The sequence below is a fragment of the Cryptotermes secundus genome, unplaced genomic scaffold (assembly GCF_002891405.2).
Source record: "Cryptotermes secundus unplaced genomic scaffold, Csec_1.0 scaffold22, whole genome shotgun sequence".
NCBI lineage: Eukaryota > Metazoa > Arthropoda > Insecta > Blattodea > Kalotermitidae > Cryptotermes > Cryptotermes secundus.
The window spans coordinates 3,402,542-3,424,231 of record NW_019742961.1 but is presented as its reverse complement, the minus strand read 5'-3'; the positions used below and the strand labels follow the sequence as shown (position 1 = coordinate 3,424,231).

Sequence of the window (21,690 nt, the reverse complement as noted above, 5' to 3'; positions counted from 1 at the left end):
CAATGTCTCTGTTGTTGGTGTCTTGTACTGCTATGACTGCATGTGCAAATGACCGAAATATCTGTTTGTCTGTTTGTGTTTCTGTTCCCATAGTCATTCTCATTTACAGTACTGTACTGAGGTAGTGAAATATATACTTAAGATAGGAGATTTTACTGTACAGTACAGTACAGTGTAAAAGGTAATCATATAATGAAGAAAGCAGTCTTCTGGTATTTGGCACCGTGTATATGTAGTGTTAACCGACGTTTTGGAGGAACGTATCGCCTCCATCTCACGGTTCTCACGGTCTCTTCGCTTGCAGATTTCTTATATTTTTTCTTCTACCCTGAGATGGAGGCGATACGTTCCTCCAAAACGTCGGTTAACACTACATATACACGGTGCCAAATCCCACAAGACTGCTTTCTTCATAGTCACCGCCGTGAAAGCCTCAAATCTTACATAATCATATAATGCCTTCAAAGAACGTTTTGCTGTAAGTATCCTGCTGTTCAAATTCCAGCTTCTTCAGTGATTCTTGAATTCATGAGCAAAGAGCATTGAACTGGATATTTCTCACAGAACTGATAGAGTAGGCAGAATGCTGTACTAAGAAAATGCTTGATGAACTTTGATCCACATTAAAAGATCACCTCACAAATCCTCAGCATGATTAGCTCAATATGCACAGGTTTCTACAACAGCAGTATGGAGAGGAACTAAAAAGTTATGTCTACTGCTGCATAAAATTAGACAGGTTCAAGTAACAGAGGAAGACAAATTACAGTTGAATAAGACCTTTTGTAACTTGTTTTTGTGGGCACTATATTATGGTGACATTGACTTAAAACTTGGATTTTTTGCTGATGAAGTTTGTTTCACCTGACCAGATATGTTAACAAGTATCATAATAGGTGCTGGAGTACTGTTAACCTCAGAGACTTTTGAAGTACCCCTTCACAATCAGTAAATTTGTGTGTGGTGTGCCATTGCTGCCACATGCCACACAAACAATGGACTGCATATTTTTTTAACGGACTGGAAATTCAGGGCAGTATGCCAGTGATATTGTTTGACCCCTTTTTTGAGAACATTACAGTGAAAGAAAAGACATGGTTGTTTTAGGTACAATGGTGCTGCAACACACACTGCTCATTATTCCATTCATGTTTTAAGCAGGGTGTTTGAAGACAGACTCTGTAGTCTAGTGGTCAGAGTTCCTGGCTACAGATCCAGAGGTCCAGGTTCGATTCCCGGCGCTGCCAGATTTTCTGAGAAGTAGTGGGTTTGGAATGGGGTCCACTAAACATGAGGATAATTGAGGAGCTATTTCAAGGAAATAGTAACTCCAGTCTAGAAACCTGAAAGTAATGGCCATGGGGATCTCTTGTGCTGACCATGCACCACCTTCTATCTGCTAAAGTTGGCACTAACTTTGCTGACAGGTGGCGGTTGATCGGTCGGTATAGTTCACCTGTGGAGTGAATCCACAGAGTTTGTTCCATTTTTTTTTAAGACTCTCTGATAAGTGACAAATTGTGACTTGCAAAGTCTCCAGACTTAAATTCCTATGACTTATTTATGGGGAAACTTCAAAACAAAGTATATGCAAATAATTATTGCACGCTGTATGTACTGAAGTGTCCCATTTGCAAAGCAGTTATATTTATGGAACTAATCATTGTCACACAGTCTTCTCAAGAGTATTGGAGTTTGTTCAAGAGCAGAAAGGAGACAGTGTCTTTTAAATAATTGATTTGTTTTGGGAAGTGCACATCAGTGTTTACAGTGTATGGCATTTTAGCCACAGTGCTAGACTCCTGTTTTTTGGCAGATGACCGTTAAGGTTCCAGCCATGAGGCTGAGAGTAAGAAAGTCAGAAAATTCTGTCATTCAAGGAAGACTTTGTATGATTGAAGTTGCTTTTGGACATGAAATTAATAGTTTTTAACTACCACTATTTATCCCTTTAAGCATGTCTTTCAGTGGCATTCTGCCGCCTGTGCAGCCACATTTAAATGGCACAAAGTCTGGAGTTAAGATGTCTAATTTTTAGAGCATCTTTGGTGCATATTTATGAATATATTGCATTCTTCGATCAAAGAAGGCGACAGAATAGCATAAGGCTATCCCTTTTATGGTGGAAAAAATTTAGGGTTAATTATTCTTTCCGTTAATTAGAAATCCTGCAAAATACTAAGTCAATTTCTATAGTATGGGCTCATTGTATCCTGTCTAAAGTTAAAATGCATCAACATTCTGTGGATTCTGGATGCGAAGTACTATCGCGAAGTTCCCGGACTAGGTCAAAAAAGAAATGCTGGCTTAGCTGCCATCTCCTTCAAAATAGTCTCCTTGGTAACATTACAGTGATCCCATCGTTTTATTCCCCCCCCGCTTCAAAAGCACTATGGAAGTCATTTTCCGAAATGCTGTTGAGTACTGCTTGCGATTCCCTTTTGATGTCAGACACTCTTTCTAAACGTTGTCCCTTCAGTTTCATTTTCAATTTGGGAAGCAACGCGAAATCACAGGGGCTAAGTTCGGCTAATAGGGAGGATGGGGAATGTTAACCATGTTGTTGTTAGTCACAAACTCTGGTTTTCAGTGACTTGTGGGTGGACACGTTGTGTTGATGAAGGAGCAATGCATGTTCAAATGGTCTGTTAAGATCTTCTGGCAAACTCCATAACTGATTCCAGCGGTGTCTGCAGGCTCTTGGATTGTTTGGCAACGGCCATCGTGGATGAGTTGTCGAATTGTTTCAACATTTTCTGTCGTTTTGCTGGTGCTTGGTCACTCTGAACGTTCGTCATCTTCATCTGACTTTCAACCGACCTTGAAACACGAATGTCATTCAAAGACCGATGTCTGACTTAAAGAATGGTCTCCCAAAGCCTCACAAAGCATTTCAAGGCTTTCGGTAGTGGATTTACTGAGCTTCATGCAAAATTTGATGCAGACATTTTGCTCAATTTTGCTCCATCACAGACAAAATAAAACATGAAGTCAAAAAAACACTCATTTAAAAGGAATGCATGTTCACAGCGCGGTGTCACGTGGCAGACGGCTGCAGTAGTAGGCTTGGGGAAGTGTGAGCTTGGCCTCCCCTTTCATCTTTTTTCATTGAGGTAGTTACAACAATAACAGTCCGGGAACTTTCCGATACAACCTCGTAGGCTTTTTCAGGCCACTTTCAGTTGCATATTTTAAAAATTAATTTTATGCGACACAATGTTCAGTTTTGTTTTATTGCTAGTGGGGTGGGACTAAGTCCCTTGTACTGTGGCCACTTCTGGTCTATTCTACCAGCCCCAGATAGTAAGTGAGGGTGATTGTGGAGCAGTGGGTGGAATGAAGATTGGCAAGGTAAACCGAAGTACTCGGAGAAAACCTGCCCCAGCATCACTTTGTCCACCACGAATCCCACTTGACTGACCCCGGGCCACCGCGGTGGGAAGCCAGCAACTAACCGCTTGAGCTGTTGCGTGGCCTAATGTTCAGTTTAGTGTTAGCATGTTTAATGCCTTTCAAGAAATCAGTAGAGAGGGTTTGACCAAAATGTTGCATGTAAAGAATTTTGCATGTTGCTGTTAGTAATGTAATGACCACAATGGAAAATATCACAAAGACGAAAGAGGTTATTTTTGACAAAGCACATAGTTATGAATTTCATGCACCTAAAACCATATGATTCTGTACTCTTTGAGACCAAACCCATATATGAGCATATAATTGATTACAGTACATGTTTTTATTCTGTGTCTGAGAAGTCAAACTTACATGAAAAGAAATTACAGTAGTAGTAATTGTTGGTACCAAACTTGCAAGTCTCATATTCATGGTTAACATTTGTATTACTTTTCTGGCTTTCATTCTTATTCAAACTGGGTGTGACATGATGTATATATTCTGATAAGTGGATTGCTGAGGACTGTGTTTAATGTGTATTTCCAGCTTTCAAGGTTTAGCCACAGCAGGTGTTGAAGATGTGCCAAGAATTTGGCGTACATTTTAGTCACCATTTTCATTTTGAATGAGGTGGACTGACTGACTGACCGACCGACCGACCACTGACCACTAAATTGCTGCTGGCCTAGCCAGCACAGTGAATCTTGGTTCTGAGCACTATGTGGCTCATCACCATCTTTTACTATCTGGTGGCTCTGGGAACCTTCAGAACAGAACCCCTGAATTAGGGCCATGCAGCCAAATATGTATGTCTCACGGTAGAAGTAAGGGAGGAGGTGTGGAACTTTGTACTGTCTAATGGGAAGGTACCCTATGGTTAAGGCAGTGGTCGGCGAACCGGGGTAAATTACCCCAAGTGGGGTAAAAATGAAATTCTTGGGGGTAATGAGGACTCAATAGACAAATGAAATTGTATAAAAAATGCGTTCCTTGTTATGACAGAAATTTTTCTTCCGTTATATAACCATCCGTAACAACGGCTGCTACGGAAATTGTTCTATCATGGCAGCGTGACGTCATCACTAAACACTTCTATAGATAAACGCACCCAGCATGTTGTGGACGATAGCGTTTGGATCAAAGCTTTTACGAGTATATTGGAGACAGAAAGCAGAACAAAACAAGATTGCTGCCTTTTCACGGTTGCCTTTCTTTTTGGAAGATTGTGAAAGTATTACTTTTGATGACATCAAGGACACAGTTATAAGGCATCTTACCAAACTCAAAAAGCGGTTTGATGATTACTTTCCTGATCTTGAATCACATAATGTCAGTTGGGTTGTAGATCCCTTTAAATGTGAAATTGCTGATGTACCAGAAGAGCCTCAAGGTTTGGCAGAGGCACTTCTTGAACTTCGATCCAATAATGAAGCACGTATTGAATTTGAAAACAAAGCAGATCTGTCATATTTTTGGATGTCAAGAGCTGCAAATGCTTTCAAAATTGCACATGAGGAGGCAGTCAAAAAGTTGCTGCCCTTTACAACAACCTACCTTTGCGAACAAGGATTTTCCACTCTACTGAACATAAAGACAAAGCAGAGAAATCGACTGGACCCCGAAAACAGTATGCAAATTGCTCTGACATCAAAATGTCCCAATTTTGGTGTTATTGTATCAAAAATGAAACATTATTTCTCCAAAACCTGAAGTGAAAAAAAAAATTTCCAAGAAATCCTTTTGTTTCATAATGAGGATATTAATTTACTCGTATTTTATCGCATTATTTTATACTTTTTATATTTATAATTGTGTTCTCCATATAAATAGATTCAATAAACCTTTTGAATTTGAATAATCTATGATTTTCTCTCTTTCAAATCAAGGGGGTAACGTTGGCGTAAATAAATATATTTTGGGGTAATAAGTAAAAAAGTTCCCCGACCCCTGGGTAAAGGAGAACATTTGGAGGATGAGATGAGACCAGACTTCTTTTAGTTTGATAGTCCTGAAATTGAAAACTGCAGTGTTGAAACAACTTTGACACTTGATGCAGCTAAATCCCAAAAGTTGAAATTACACAAGATGGATGGTAGTAACATTATGGGTTTTTCGCTGAATGTTTGTATCTACGAATATCAAATGCTTGTGTACATGCTGTAGTCGTTGCTTTCAGTAATTAATATGGAGTCAGAATCTTGAGAATCAAAATTTCAATTAATTGAATTTAAATTAAAATAGCAAATATTCTTTCAAAATTTATTACAGAATATATTTTTCATATTCAGTACAAGTTTATATCAAAACATGAAGTGTTTTGAAGAGTTATGTCTTCTGGGATATATCCCCATGTAATCTGGAGTAAGTCAGCTGACATTTTAGAGGTATTCTTTGTGAAACGTTGGGTAGACTTTCACAAAACTGCATGATCTTACATTGCAGAAGATAAAATTCTCCATAAAAACTGCTGTGAGGATCTCATATCCTATATGAAGTGCATCCTTTTCGCCAATGAACCTGTATTAACCAGTGTTTATTGGCTAAGGTGTTACCGATTTATCTAATCTTGCTTCAGAAACAAATGCTATACTAAACCTTGTATATATATATATGATATAAAAGTTTGTGAGAATGGTATGTGAATACAGTTGTGTTTTTGGACATATCCATGGCCCCGTTTTTTATTTACAACTCATTTCAGTGACTGGATTTTGTCTCCATCTTCAGGCAAAAACAGCTGAGTTAGGCCCAATCGATAGAGCTAGTCCCTGGTGTCTGGAGATATGGACTAGCTCTATCGATTGGGCCCAACTGAGTACGTTTTACCTGAAGATCGAGACAGACTCCAATCACCCGAAACGTTGTGCTTTGAAAAACAAGATGATGGATAATGTCGAAAACACTGTAATTGTACTTGTATATATCTGGTGATAACTATAATAATGTACAGTTAGGTGATTTATAGGTGCTTCATCCTCAGTTTTGAGAGTGCTGTAATATACTATGCTACATACTATATGGGATTTGAATCACCTATTTCAATGCATTTCCTCATTCATATGATCATAGTTCATTATCATCAGCTGTTTAAATGTAGGATTGGTTGAACAGTATTATCACGTGTTGGTGACTAGACACAGGGTTTGATTTGATAATTGGATTTATTGAACACTTATAGCTGGTAACTACAAATAACTGTAACAGTCCCAGTGATTTACACTATAGATCACTACAACTACACACATATAAAGTGTTCTGTTTGTTCACTAGTCATTGCTAGGTAGTGGCTGCTACTCAAGGCTGCCAGATAACTACGAGCTCCGACCACAGACTGACTAACTCTCCCTTTGGTCCTGTCTGTATAGCCTCAGCATGGACTGCATAGAAAACACCGCTTCCAACAGTTCCTTAGATGTTGTATGTTTATTCTTTGCCATAGACCTGTTTACCACACTGTTGCCTAGCAGTGGCTGCATATATTCATTCCACAATTCTGGCTTGCAGCCTTCACATCACAGTATAATAAAAATGGTAGTTTTTTTCGTTGTAACGTGTCACTCGTTATTGCTTTTCATCAGTTGGATGAATTATAATGATTAATTCCATAATATTAATGTAACAGATTTGATCAGTGCATTGCCAGGCAGCAGCTCTATGAACATGTTCCAGCACGCAACAATACATGAAGCTGTGTTTTCTATGTCATCCAGCGGTGGAACAGTGGGGTTATGCAACCTGCTTCTAGGCAAGGGCTCGATAAACACATTTCTGCATACCTGTCTGTGCTATGAAAATGGTGACGTCATAAAAAATAGAGGTTTTCCATGGGGTCCACACAGAGGAGTTATCTTGAGGACAATCAGCACTAGAGTCGGTCAGTTTTCGGTAGGAGGTCGCCATGGGAAGTTCATAGTTGAAGAAGAATTAGAAGTCAGCCGGTGAAGACTTAATGTGTGATTTGAAGATTTTATGTATGCAGTAGTACAGTGATATTGGGAGTGTGTAATTTAATGAGACTTGTATAGTTCCTCTGTTATAAATCCATGAAGACTAGTGCAGATAGACTGAAGAGATTAGTGTGGAATGCTTTGTAGTATGAAAATCAGTAATAGTGTAATAAATAATTGTAGTTACGACTGATAGGTGGTTAATAAATCCAATTACAAATCCGAACCCCGTCGTTAGTCACTGTGTCACGTGACATTAATTTAATGAATACTAGATTCACAGGTTATGTAGCATGTACAGGAGATAGAGCATGCAACATCTTGGTTGGAAAAACTCAGTAGAAGTGAAAATTTGGGAGACCTTGGCATTGATGGGACAGTAATAACAAAATAAGATGGTGAAGGTGTGAAGTGATTTGAATGTGCATCATGCCCACCTCTCCTTTACTGCCTCTTCCCTGAGTGTATTAGTAAACAGCCCAATCTGCCATGGACTGAATAGCAGGAGGACACTTAGTCAGGTGGGGCATGCAAGTTGAACTACAGATGTGAGATCAGCTTGAAAATTCTGCGTGATTATGTTCTGAAACTGTTTACACATAAAGGGTTAGAAAGTTATTTGTACCTATAAATGAGTACCAGGAATCTTCCTGAGGATGTAACGCAGCTGGCCCATAAGGCTGGCAGCCTCACGGTCATCTGTGAACCTGTTGCCTAGAAAATATAGAGCCTTGATGTCTCACAACCCTGTGGGCCTCCACAGGGTGTTACAGTGATATTGTTACCTTTTACCATATATATATATATATATATATATATATAAAACAATAAGCTTTCCATTTGTTGAGTAAAAAAAAAGTACTGACTTCAGATGAACTGAAACAGTTGGTACAAATTGCAAAAAATATTTACCCTAAAAATAAATTTGATTCATTTATGTATTAAACCTACGTGTACTTCTTAACAGTTAGTGACATTGCTGTGTTCATTTGACAGACTGCAAGTGAACAAAATCAGCGCAGTTTCTAATGCTGATATATGACTGCCTACATTAGCTTCCTGCATGAAATAAGTCGTAGTCCATCAGTAAATTTCTAGTATCTTCGTTAGTTACTTGTTCATGCTTAGCTATGTCATCCTTCAGGATTTGCCCCTGTTAACTGGAATCACTGTATATTCTATTCATTGTTTGTTGGGAGTCTTCCAGTGTGCTTCCTAAGCAGTGAGCATAGAGAAGCAGATGTGAGCCCCAGGTGAAAGGGTAGGGGTAAATGCACACAGGACATGTATGCTAAACAGTGGACAAGACTAAGATCTGTGTACAAACAAATGAATGATCCAGCCGGCATAAACTGACTGAAGATAAGATAACTTGATAGTATTTTGTAAACACAGTGATGAATCATTAGGCTGATAAAAGTTGGGAGCATCTTGATCAGCTAATTAACTGTTCAGTCCTCATGAAGTCTCTGTACTGTAGAGTTAGTTCTTAGTCCCATTTACGTTCCAACAGAGAACCTATTAAAATCACCCTTTCCAGCCATCTTTGTGCATGTAACAACTCAAGAACTGCTGAATGGGGGTTTATAACAGACCCATAACATTATTTATGTTTGTTGGTATCAGAACCTTACTTCATTACTTTCTGCCATAGGGTACCTGTTACACTTCACATATTTTGTTCTGCCTTTTACTGTTGAAATTAAATATGTGTATGGCACTGTTTGTATAGAAAGAAAGGTGCTGGTACTGGGAAGTGATTGGAGGGGGCCATTGGTTTTAAATTTGGGGGTGAAAGAGAGCAAAAAATAACCCTTTTAGTACTAAAAAGGAGTGTTGGAATTTATGTTAAAGCTGGCAGAATGGCTGCAATTTAATCATACACTTTTCCCATTTTCCTGTATTTTTATTATCACTGATTAGTAAAGGTTCCTCCATGCATTTGAATCTCATCATGCAGTGGAACAAAAATCACGAGACCACAGATAGCATTGAACATTCATGAATCTTCCTTACAGTTATTTACTGAAGGTATTACACGCCCTGAAAGAGGTTTCAAACAGACAGCGTGAATATAATGCCATTGCAGTGGATTGTAAGAAAGACTGCTAATTCTAGTCAGTGATTCAAGCTACAGTTTTTAATCTCTTAAGTTCTTGTGTACTTATTGATTGCTATAAGTAAGTATTTATTAAGTTTCCGAGATGATGGAGATATTTATATATGTCTGAAAATGCATATTTCTTTTACAGACATCTGGAAAGTTCATGTGTAAAGTGAAAAATAAGTTGACAAACAAACCAATCTGCCATATAGTAAGTAACACCATTGATTTATATGCATAGTGTATTGTAATTTCCTGAAAATAGCCTGTGGGTCATCCAGTTATTTTACCTAATGATTCATACAATATTTCCATATATCTTGTCTCTCACAAGTCACTCATACAGTTCCTTATCTTTAAGATATTTTGAATAATTTTCTATATGTGGGAATACCCATTTTGATTTTCTCCTTGCCATAAATTGCAGTTTCTTTTTAAGCACATGAACCTGATATGGCACTTGTTTGATCTGGATAAAAAAGATCTACACTCAGTTATGTTGTTGTTTTTCATCTTGGAAAACAGTGAAATGTTTCGTTCAACCTGAACTTCCGTTTGAGAGTAATATTGCTTTACTTAATTTAATATTTTTTTTTTCTTTCCAAGATTTTTATTTTGCAAACATCACATAGTTTTGATATTGTGACATGGCCTCATATTCTGATTTGTTTGCTTGCAGTTTTATTTTATGTTTTTGTGCAATATTACTACTGCGAACATTAAAAAATTTTTGTTTTACTTTTGCACCATTTTAGTATTATTTCTTTGGAACATTATTAGCAAGCTGCATGTGTTCAACCAGCTAGCTCCCATATACATTTTAGATGTAAGTGTTGGAGGTCAGCCCATCTTAGTGCTGTATAACTCCCATCTGTAATAACACCTACAGTCAAGTGGTCTGCATTTCTGAGGGTATAATGGGGCTTTCAGTGCCCTGAAGGTTTGTGTGTATTACTTCATTAACAGTGCTGCAGTTTCATTAAATTATATTTGTGTTGAAAACTGGAAAATGGCAACATTATGGCCACATAAAATATTGTTTGTTGAATCCTTGTACCTTCAGATGTGAAACTGGAATAATCACAACTACAGTTCCATATAATTTTTTCTCTTAGCTTACTGTACTGTTGTAAATAAAACATTATAAACTTATTGAAAATTATTTGGTTGATGTTTGGATGTGCCATCAGCTTTTCCTTTTTATTCTTCTCATGGTTCATTATAAAAAAGAGGATTTTGACTTTGATAATGTTAGTTTCTGACACTTAGCATCCACCAGTAATGCAAAAAGGATGTACAATAGAACACTTTAGCCTAACATTCTTAATGGCTCATGCATCTGACTTAAAGCAGAATTTTTATTTGTTTAATTCAACCACCTGTGTTTGAATATTTGCTCTTTGAGATAAGTGTTTGCTGTTTAGTTTTGTAACAAAGAAGAAATGAGCTTAAAAATTTGAAATAGTGTGATTTCAGGTTTAAGTAAAATGTACACAACAGAATACTACAGTGTAATCCTTGATAGTTGGTTGCTGAACTTTTCAGTTGAGGCCATTTGATTGACCACACACTCCTGTTTATGCTTGTGTCATATATTTGTTATATTATTTATTTATCTTCATAATACAACAGAAAAAAAAGGATTTTCTGTTGCAACTTTGTACATTAAATTTTGTAACTTTCAGGGCAAAGATGAGATACGATGCACAATACAGAATGTTACGGCTGGATATTATTGTGTGCTGGTAAGTCATTTATAGTGTATGTGATCACAGTAGTTATATACTTATTCCTCTTTGATCAGTGTGGGATCCATGTTGGATATGGCTACTCAAAACTAAACACTTCTGAATATTATACCCCTCCTACACTTTTTGTCATTTTCAGTAAATAAATAACAGATATGTCAGAAAAAATGCTTTTAATGATAATTCAACATAGTAGTTTACTGTTTACAATACATCTGCAAGGTGCGGTATGATACTAGTACATTACATAATGGTATAGTAGGAAATTAATCTTTTTGTTCACAGGTGGAAATTTTTGATGATCGATGTGTGCGGGATACAGTTTGGAATAATGACTCTTACTGTGTATACAACAGCAAAGTCTGTAAGTGTATAATTACACACACACACGTATATATATACTCCATAGAGATGATTCTTGTGGGATATTACATGTATATTATTGCTACATAGAAGCTTGGAAATATTTATTGTTTGGTTTATACAATAGTATGTTTGTGGTAACTGTTATTTTGCAGAGAACATGAAAAAATACAGCTTTTAAAAGAATATAGCTCTCTCTATATCATTGTTTGTTTTGAGGTGGAAGGCGTTCAGTTTCATGGTGCTGTGTGGGCAGTATTTGAATTTTTTCAGTTGATACTTTTTCTTGCTTCTCATCAGTGGTTTTTAGCTTAGAGTCTGTTACTGGCATGACAATGAAAGGCATGCAGGGAAGTGAGTAGTACTTCTGTGGGGTATACAAGAAACTGTTCTGATGCTTGAATGACCTGGTACAGTACAACTGTGCAGCTGTCAAGTAACCACCTCACTTCTGTGATACAAATGTCATACTGGAAAAAATCATAATGAATAATTATACAAATATTTTTAAAAGGTGAGTTATAAAGAGGTCCAGTATACTGAACAGTACCTAGCATCACAAAACCCATTTTAATGGAAAGTGACTAAAATTTGCCAAAAATATGAAATAGAGGGAAACATAGTGGAACCCCAATTTAATGTTATCATTTAACATTCAATTTCAATTATCCAGGTCATTAATCTTGGAGTTAAATTACCTCCAGGTGAGAGTTTCAGCAGTTTAATCTTCAAATCCATTGCTCATAAAAGAAACATTAAATGGGAGTTTCATTGTTATGCCCTAGTCTCATATTTGCAAGTATGCACTGCAAAATAAGTTAAACGACTTGTTAGGGCATACTGGTTCTGAAGTGTGTTGGCTGCATGGAAGGAAAATATGCATTTGCACAAAAATGTCATGTGTAATGATATTTAATTATTTGTGAAAGTTTGAAGAATGCATTAAGAAATTGTTTACATTTTAGACCAAAATACTTTTCAATACTATTTTTACATTGAGATACTTTTTTAAGAAAATTCTGTCAGCCTGGGAGAAGATCATTATTTATCAGATACTTCCTGGTTATATACTCGTATCTGTCTCTGAAGTTGTCCCCTTCGTACACCCTGCATTTTTGATTAATAAATAAAATATGTATGTATACTGTTTCAGTTGAAGTACAGTCAGTATCACCACAATCACCACAGATAACATCACCACCTTCACTTCGTGTTGATGTTATCCTCATGGCTGTATTTGCAGTCTTTGTGCTGATGTGCATTTTTGCACTCATATTCATCTGGAGGAGGAGAAGGAGGAGACGAAGTTCAGAACCTGGTGCGTGTTCTTGTTTGAAGCATAAGTTGAGAGAAGTATCAGATTTATATTACTGTAAGATAGAAGAGAAGTGGGGTGAAAATCAGGTGAAGACTGATTTACTTAATTAAAACATAAGAATAAATAGAAATAATCACCGACTACAAAAATGCCGAACCATTATTCAAAATCAATTATGCAGTAGCTGCTGAAATACTATATTTACGTTATTGTATGGAACAGTTTTCTCAAATTCTGCATTATCTTGCTAAACATTTTGGTGTTCTAGTTATTCTTCGCTGGTTGGGTTGTGCCCAGTGGCTCAAACTATTTTCAAATGGTTTAATAATAAATACTGCTGTTGATATTGGTAATGAGTAAATTATGATGTATCCAATCCACTTATTTCTTTTCAGTTGAATTCTCTTTAAAGGTTGAATAGGTTGGCAAAAGATGGCTTTTGTTAAATATGATATTATTCATGTGACTTTAGTTCATTACTTGACTCACTTAAACATCCCAGTTTCCCCTATTCCCACTCGTGTAGTTGGCCATCATCTCATCCTAGGCCACAGTCGCTGTTGTGGCACTTGCAGCCACACTGAAGTCTGTTGACTTGTTAGGATATATCTGAGATTGCTTAGTTCACTTAATTAGATGAACTTCCATTAACACTATAGCAAGTGTCAGTAACTTTGAACAAGGCCAAGAGTAACCTTGAATGCGCAGAAGAAAAATTTCAGACTGGGGTGGAGGAAGTGAGAAGTGACAGGCGGGCAGTGGAAGAACGAGTGTTAAGAAACTCCTCCCACCCACAAGCTATGCGCGGGATTTGACTAGGAATGCGGGGCCTTTTTCGAAGTTACGTGGCACAGTCTGTAACATAATTGTCATAATTTGTAAGTAGTTTTATTTTGGAAGTAAGTTTTAAGTTATCACCCAGCCACCAATGTAGCATGTAGTTGCTGTTTTTACGACTATCAGAAAATGTCTGCTTCACAGTTGATGGATTTTCACACATCTTCCAACAGTTCATTTGTTACACTACCATTAATATCATATAGGGTCTAGCAAAGTTGATGACCTCCAATTCTCTACATACTGACATTTCTGTAAATGCCTATGGTATTTTATTATGTAGCCTGGTGTTCGGATGTTCTTCAGTTGATCTGTTGCTAACTGTTAATATTACATTTGTATTTTTTATACTAAAATTTATAAATTATGACTAGGAATTAATAATTAATTCTGTAATTAAAGAAACTAAATTTGTAATAAATTTTTATGCTCATTGTGTTCTTACATTCTGTATAATTAGTTTCTTAGTTACACTTAATCATATTGAAATAATAATTATCCATGAAAAACTCATAAATCCTTTATGTCTATAATTAATTTTTATGTGTTTATCGAGAGTTACTTACCAACTTCTTTGTTCTTATATCAAGTATAGTCACATTTTACAAATGCTTCCGCATTCTAATGCCAACAGTTCAAGTCTCCAATGTAATTATTCAGTTGATTTATAAGTTGGTCATTAATGTCCCAGTTTTTTATTTCTTGATCTTTCATTATCTATAAAACAGTACTTGGAATTGATAATTAACTCCACATTATTTGCAAGACGTATGACGTATTCTGTATGCAACAGACTTTCCTACAGTGGGATTGTAGAATGCAAAATAAATTTTAAGTTTGAAATTTGGGGCATACAGGGATCTCTCATCTCATTCTGTAGTTAAGAAACCTCGCCTGCCCTACAGATTGGAGAAGATTCAGTTGACAGGACAGCTCATTGCCTTATATACAATGTTACAGAAACTTCATCGCACCACTGTTGATAGTTCTCTGGATATAATACAGAAAAAACTTTTAATGTAAGCAGACAATGTAAATGGTAAAGCTATAAAGGCCTGTAGGGTTGTGAGATGTCGAGGCTCGCATATTTTCTCTAGACAGTTGGCTCACAGATAGCGGTAAGTTTGTCAGCCTTATGCGCCAGCTGTCCTTTACCCTCCCAGGAAGAATCCTGGAAAATATTTCTGTTAGAGGCTGAGTTGACCTCAGGCCATAGTGCAGCTGGAAGGATTAGGTCAATTGAAAAAATCCACCTCATTGGGATTCAAACCTGTGACCTTCCAGCTTGTAGCATAGTGCCTCAACCAACTACGCTACCACATGCCTAAAGCAGACAAGGTAAATTTATAAAGTACACTGTGTTCTATTCAAGATTTGGTAGATCAAGCTGCCAAAATTCTCCATTCTTCGTCTTCACAGGCTCTCCCAGTTTTCTTATGTATACAGTAACTGACTTTTCATGAATATTACATGTGACAGTTGTTCAGCTGAAGGCATTTAATCAGCCATATTTGCCAGCAGTGTTATTTAAGTGGTGTCATTTGAACAGGCCTTATATACAAGGTGATGAATAAATAAAATTACCCCCTCCATTCCCATGAAGTGGCAAATTTGTTACTAATGAAAACTGAAATGCATGGGTGAATGGTCTGAATCATAGAGATTTCACTGGGGCACATTGCTACCAAGGGATGTATAGTACCAGTTAGTGAAAATGTGGACCAAGGAAAGTTGACTGTTAAACAGAGAGCAGATTGTATAGAGAACACGTGTTGTTGCATGGTCACAAATGTACTACTTAATCTTTTGGAACTTGGGCAACAGAATGACAACCATATTGGGGAATGTGCATTTTACAGTGCTATCAGTCTAGAGTCTAGGATGAGAGGCAGATATGTTGAACATTTACTTCACCAGTGATATATCTCCATAACTTGGTGCTTGTGTGCATACACACATTTATACCATTGGTTATGATTACAATATTTATATAAAGTATAAATAGGGAATAATTTCATGCACAACTCTTTCTTGTAGTGTATTGTATGTAGTTCGCCAGTCACGGTAGCCGATTGGTCTAAGGCGTGCACTGTCTTTGCTCGCTCGGAAGCTGGGATCGTGGGTTTGAATCCCACTCGGCATGGATGTTTGTGTGCGTTTTCCTGTGTTCGTCTACAGGTAGAGGCCTTGCGACGAGCTGATCACTTGCCCAAGGAGTCCTACCATATGTGTAAGATTTAGAAAAACCGAAGTGAACGGAGAGTTCATGGAGGTAGGCCTAGGCCCACTGGGGCTGTAGTGCCAAGGAAAAATTGTATGTAGTTCACTCATTCATGGAGCTGAGCTCCCAGCATTTTATGGAACCTGAAGGTTCATTACCACATTCACAAGAACCCTCCACTGGTCTATCCTGAGCCAGATGAATCCAGTCCATACCATCCCATCTTATTCCTCTAAGATTCATTTTAATATTGCTCACCCACCTATATCTTGGTCTTCTTAGTGGTCACTTGTCTTGATCATTGAACACAAGTTATGAAGGTCCTCATTATGTAATTTTCTCCAACCTCCCATCACTTCTTCTCTCTTTGATCAAGATATTCTCCTCAGCACCCTGTTCTCAAACACCCTCAGTCTATGTTCCTCCCTTAATGCCAGAGACCAAGTTTCACACCCATAAAGAACCACAGGAAAAATTATACTTTTGTATATTCTAATTCTTATGATTTTAGACAGCAGACAAGAAGACAAAAGGTTCTTGACTGGATGGTAGCAAGCATTACCAGAATTCAGTCTCATCTTAATTTCCTCCTGAATCAGGTTTTAATTTTTTTATAGTCTTTCCAAATATCTGAAATGTACCACATTTGAAAACCTGAGTTAGCTATCTTTATGTCATGAGTTTTCCCTGCATTCTGGTTATGAGACTGCAACATATACTTAGTTTTCTCTGTGTTTACTTCCAGACCAACCTGCTTACTAGTGTCAGGTAAAGTCTGTGTGTTTTCTTTATGGTGTCAATATTATCACCCAGTAGATTCACACCATCAGCATAGTCCAGCAACGGATGTGTCCCATTTAATTTCAGTCCCACCTGATTTTCCTGGACCTTCTTAATTGCATATTCTAAAGCAAAGTTGAAAAGCAGTGGCAATAAAGCATCTCCTTGTTTTAGACCATTCTGGATAGGAATATTATCAGACAAATATTTACCTATACGGGCTTTACCATACGTTTTATTTAAACACATTTTAATCAGCCTAACTAGTTTCATGGGTACCCCAAACTCTACTATGAGAATATCATACAATAACTCCCTCCTGACAGAATCATAGGCTTTCTTGAAGTCTACGAATAGCTGATGTATTGTCTCATTGTACTCTCATTTTTTCTCCAGTATCTAACGAATGCAGAAGATTTGATCAGTAGTTGTTCTGTTATGTTGAAACCCACACTGATGATCTCAATAATTGAATCTATGTATGGACATAACTTTGAGAGTAGAATATTGGATAAAATTTTGTGTGACGTTTATAGCAGCGATATCCCATGATGATTACTGCAGTCAGTTTTATCACCCTTCTTGTGAATTGGTACAATAATAGACTCCTTCCACTGATCAGGCTATTTTCCCTTATTCCAAACAGAATTAATTAGCTTATCGATCTTAGACCGTCATATTTCACCTTTTGCTTGAATCAGTTCTTCTGGAATTTGATCACTACCTGGCAATTTATAACTTTTCAACTTTGCAGTAGCAATTTCAACCCCAAAACTGCTAGGATCAGGTACTAATAGCTCAGCTGTATGTATTTCTGTCTGCCTAACATCACTGACAACCATGAGAAGTACTTCCACCTATTCAAAATATTGTGGGAATCTGCAAGTAGGCTCTATATCTAGTTGCCATTTGTAATAGTTATGCATGTGAAGGCAGTGATATATTTAGGTAATGCATTCGTGCATGTGCATGATTATTTTCATATGCATATTTTATATTGGATATATTTTTTGCAGGTTTTTGCATTAAACATTTTAATGCTCACTTCTTGCCAGGTGACTTTTCCCATACTCAAAATGTGTATGTATATCCAAAATAAAAAGAAGGGTTCTCTTATTTATACTGGGTATATCATCATGTGATTTAAATTTGTTAAATGGCCTAGTGATTTAGGTTTATAGCAATAGGTGCACTGTTTTTTTTGGTGGGGGGAAGGGGGGGTTATTTCATTATCTGCGGTATATAGCGTTGGGTAGTAGCATGGTAGATGGGTGATAAATTGGAAATAATTTTGGAAAGACACAGTTGTGGCATAATTGATGTACTGTCCATCTATTTGCTCAGAGGGTATGAGGAAAACCATGTAATATGTTAGGATAGCTGGTGTCCTGGCTGAGATTTGAAGTACTCAGGTCCTCCTGAATAAAAGTGTAAGAGAGTTACTGATATGTGAGCATCCTTGATGGTAATTATTTGAATAGGTACATATTATTAAGTAGAGATATGCCCTGAGAGATTACAGTTTCTTTTCTTATGTGTAACATGGTGCACTGTGTGAGCAATCATTATTAAAATCTTTAGTAGTTTGTCACTTCAGAAGTGATTAATATGAACGTTAACTGTAAGATTGAATTTTCAGTGTTAATAATGAGACTAGATACTCATTTATGTTTGAATAGACATATACATGCTTTATTATGTTCTGTAAATTTTTTTTAATTGGTGAACTGTAATGTGAATATGAACTTGGGTGCAGTTTCTTTGTGAAAGTAAAATTTGTTGATAGTTTTCGTTTATTTGTCTTTGTAGATAGTAATTATTTCTGTAGTATGTATAGTTTAAGTTTCAAAGATATTGCTCTTGCTGTAGCAACTCCCAGTTTATCTGTTAGGTAAATGCATACGTGAGACTGTATTCTCGCAGTGGTGGGTGTGCATGCTGCTGTCTTCTGGGATAAGGCTCTCTATCCTGGTAGATATTTATCAACATTTTGGGAAAAACCTGGACCCAGCTTCATGGCAGTTGGAAAATATAGGTTCCTCTGAAACATTGGTAATTATCCACCATACTACATGGTATCTTGTCCCATAAGACAGTCTTGATGCATAGTACTTCTTTGGTTAAATGTATTGCCCACCAAAGATTTTAAAACTTAAGATCTGCATAAAAATGTAAGAAGCACATCTTACAATGACTTAGAAGGGAGAATTAGAGTATTAGTGTTTATTATAAAAAATATTCATAATATTAACAGAACAGTGGCTTGAAGTACTTCCACAGATATAAATTCTGCATTAATGTATTGCTTCTGGCAGTGTCTCGTGATAATACCTTTGGCATTGATCAGTATGACTGTGATCATTTCTTCGTTTAATGATTGCATGTCACGTCCATGGGATATTTAATGCCGAGTTAAACGTGAAGTTTATTGTGAATGCTGGATAGAGTGGGATTTGTTAAGAAACAGTTGTGGCCTCTTTGAAGGTACTGTCTAATGAGTATCCCACTGAGGTTAGGTAGAACCAGTACAGGAGGGACTGGTCTGAATCTGAGATTCAAACAGGTTATATGTCAGACCCATATTGCTGAGGTAACCTGTAAAATGGATTAGTATCTATTTCTCGTTTTGTATGCAGAGTTTGCCAGGTAAAAGGAGGAGAATGAAGGACATTAGATATGCTAATGAAATAATCTTCATATTGTGAGAGCTGAGGTTCTCTCAACAGTGACAGTGAACATTGCTGTCTTCTGGAATAGGATGCCAGGTTTGCCTTGTTTCATTTGGATTACATGCTGGTATGTTTAATGATATTACATTCCTTGATATATATGCAGAGAGAATGCTAAAGGAGCATGCAGTCTGTGATTGACCATGCATCCTACTATTGTAGTCATTTTATGCCCCATCTCCCATTTACTTCTCAGTAGGTTCGTGTTGATAGCATGTGATACTGCATGCTGTAATGCTGGAAACTTGCCATTGAAGGTTTCTGTTAGGACTAATGGATTTGAACACTAAACTGAGGAAAATGAAGATGAATTCAAACTAAGATTATTGGTGTATCATTAAAAAATCAATCAATAAATGAGTGAAGACCTTAAATTGAGGAGTACTATCTCAGGATTGCATTGTATATTATGTTTAAAATATGAAAGTGTAACATTTTATTAAGAATGAGATGTACAAATCAAATGAAAACAAGATTTAAAGTTTGTAATGATGGTACATTAATGCAAACGTTATTTTTCTGGATATTATCCATTGTCCTGTTTTCATCTAAAACAATCCTGTTTTTATTTAGAAACAACGTTTTGGAGACTGGATTCTGTCTCTGCCTTCAGGTAAAACCTGCTTAGTTGGGCCCAGTTGTTTAGAGCTGGACCCTGTCTCCTGTTCTTATTTATTTAAAAACAGGATGGTGTTTTAGGTAAAATAGGATGATGGATAATGTCCAGAAAAATAATGTTTGTACAAATTAAAGCAGTTTGTCTTATATTGTTAATACTTGGATACGCTCAAAATGTATGTATATGTGGGTAGTAGTCAGTGCACTAGAAATAATATTATGAACAAGTTTCTTTAAGAAGAAATGGCAGCATTGTAACTGCCTTCCTCTAGCAAGGTTTATATTATATTGTTGGCAGACTGTCTTTCAGAGGCTCCAAAATTAATCTATCATGTATCCTACATCTCCTTTCCTTTTTCCTTTCTGTCTGGAACCCTACATAGATTTTGATGCTCAAAAACATAATTTGTTTATTGTTTGAAATAAAAAAGGTTTGTATGAGGACAAGTAAGTAAGTCACAATCACACACTGCTCTTGAAATGCCCTTTGTCAGTACTAGATAACACTTCCATGTTTCTTACCATTCATATTCACAGTTGAAGTTCATTCACAGGCAAGAGGAGACGTCAGTTGTACACACATCGTTGTGAAAGGCCATGGAGGCGCATAGGGTTGTGAGATATTTAGGGTCCCTCATTATCTAGACAAGCAGCTCACAGATGGTGATAAGGTTGTCAGTCTCATGCACCAGCCGTCCTTTACCCACCAGGAAGATTCCTGGTACTCATTTCTGTTAGAGGCTGAGTCGACCTTAGGGCCACAGTGCAGCTGGAAGGATTAGGTTAATTGAAAAAAAAAATCCACCTCATTGGGACTCGAACCCGCGACCTTCCAGCTTGTAGCATAGTGCCTCAACCAGTTACGCTACCACATGTAGATGTAGTAATTGTATTTCTAAAGTGAAAATAAAGTGTGAAGGATGTTTTTATTCCAGTAAGATTTACTGTTGCCATTACATAATTGGTTCTTCTGTTTGTAATTTTTAATGCTGTTATGGTACTGTGCCAACTTGGTCCTGACTTCGCCAACAAGCAGTGGTCGCTCAGTTGGTATAGTTTGCTTGCAGACTCAAGCCATGGATTTTTTTTATGGTTCTGTGATCCTCATGTATGTCTTGCCAGAATGAAGTTACCTGAGCTGGAAATAAACTGACAATAAAATTGGTATATTAATATTAATGAATAACTTTGGGATAGAAAGAACTGAAAGTTGAGCATAAGAAAAAGAAATTGACACTGACCTTGACTACTTTACCTTGGAAATTAAATTTATTGTTGATTGATAGACCATTGTTGGTCAATAAGTTAGGATGTGTGTGCATTGCATAACAAATGTTGTTTAGTTATTCCATCTAAGTCCTCTACTATCCTGTCATAAGTGATTGATAAAAATTATCCATAAACCCTTAAATATGGTACAAGAATAAAATAAAATTATTCATGCCATTTTTGAAGAAATTGACATTTTGCATTTGGGCCTCTAGTGTGTGTACTTCTGTTTTCCCGAAGATATCACCTGTGTAACTGCATTTAGGACAGTTTTCTCTGTAAGTTACTAAAATATAATCAAAGTCGTTCGAACTCTCCTTGTAAAATTAATATTTTTGGAGTGGCATGTGAAAAGCTCCAGGG

At 36.8% G+C, this 21,690-nt stretch overlaps 1 protein-coding gene across 5 annotated transcripts in view; it reads left to right on the top strand.

The window, feature by feature from the left end:
- LOC111873394 overlaps window positions 1-21,690 on the top strand; it is a 76,117-nt gene that overhangs the window by 41,398 nt on the left and 13,029 nt on the right. For all 5 annotated transcript variants that reach the window (XR_002844380.2, XM_023868062.2, XM_023868063.2 and 2 more), the window contains 4 exons: window positions 9,593-9,655; window positions 11,130-11,189; window positions 11,478-11,556; window positions 12,709-12,873. Coding sequence is in view for 4 of the 5 variants with exons in the window: in XM_023868062.2 (XP_023723830.1) it covers window positions 9,593-9,655; window positions 11,130-11,189; window positions 11,478-11,556; window positions 12,709-12,873 (367 nt within the window). In the remaining variant the exon portion in view is untranslated. The remainder of the gene's footprint in view (window positions 1-9,592; window positions 9,656-11,129; window positions 11,190-11,477; window positions 11,557-12,708; window positions 12,874-21,690) is intronic.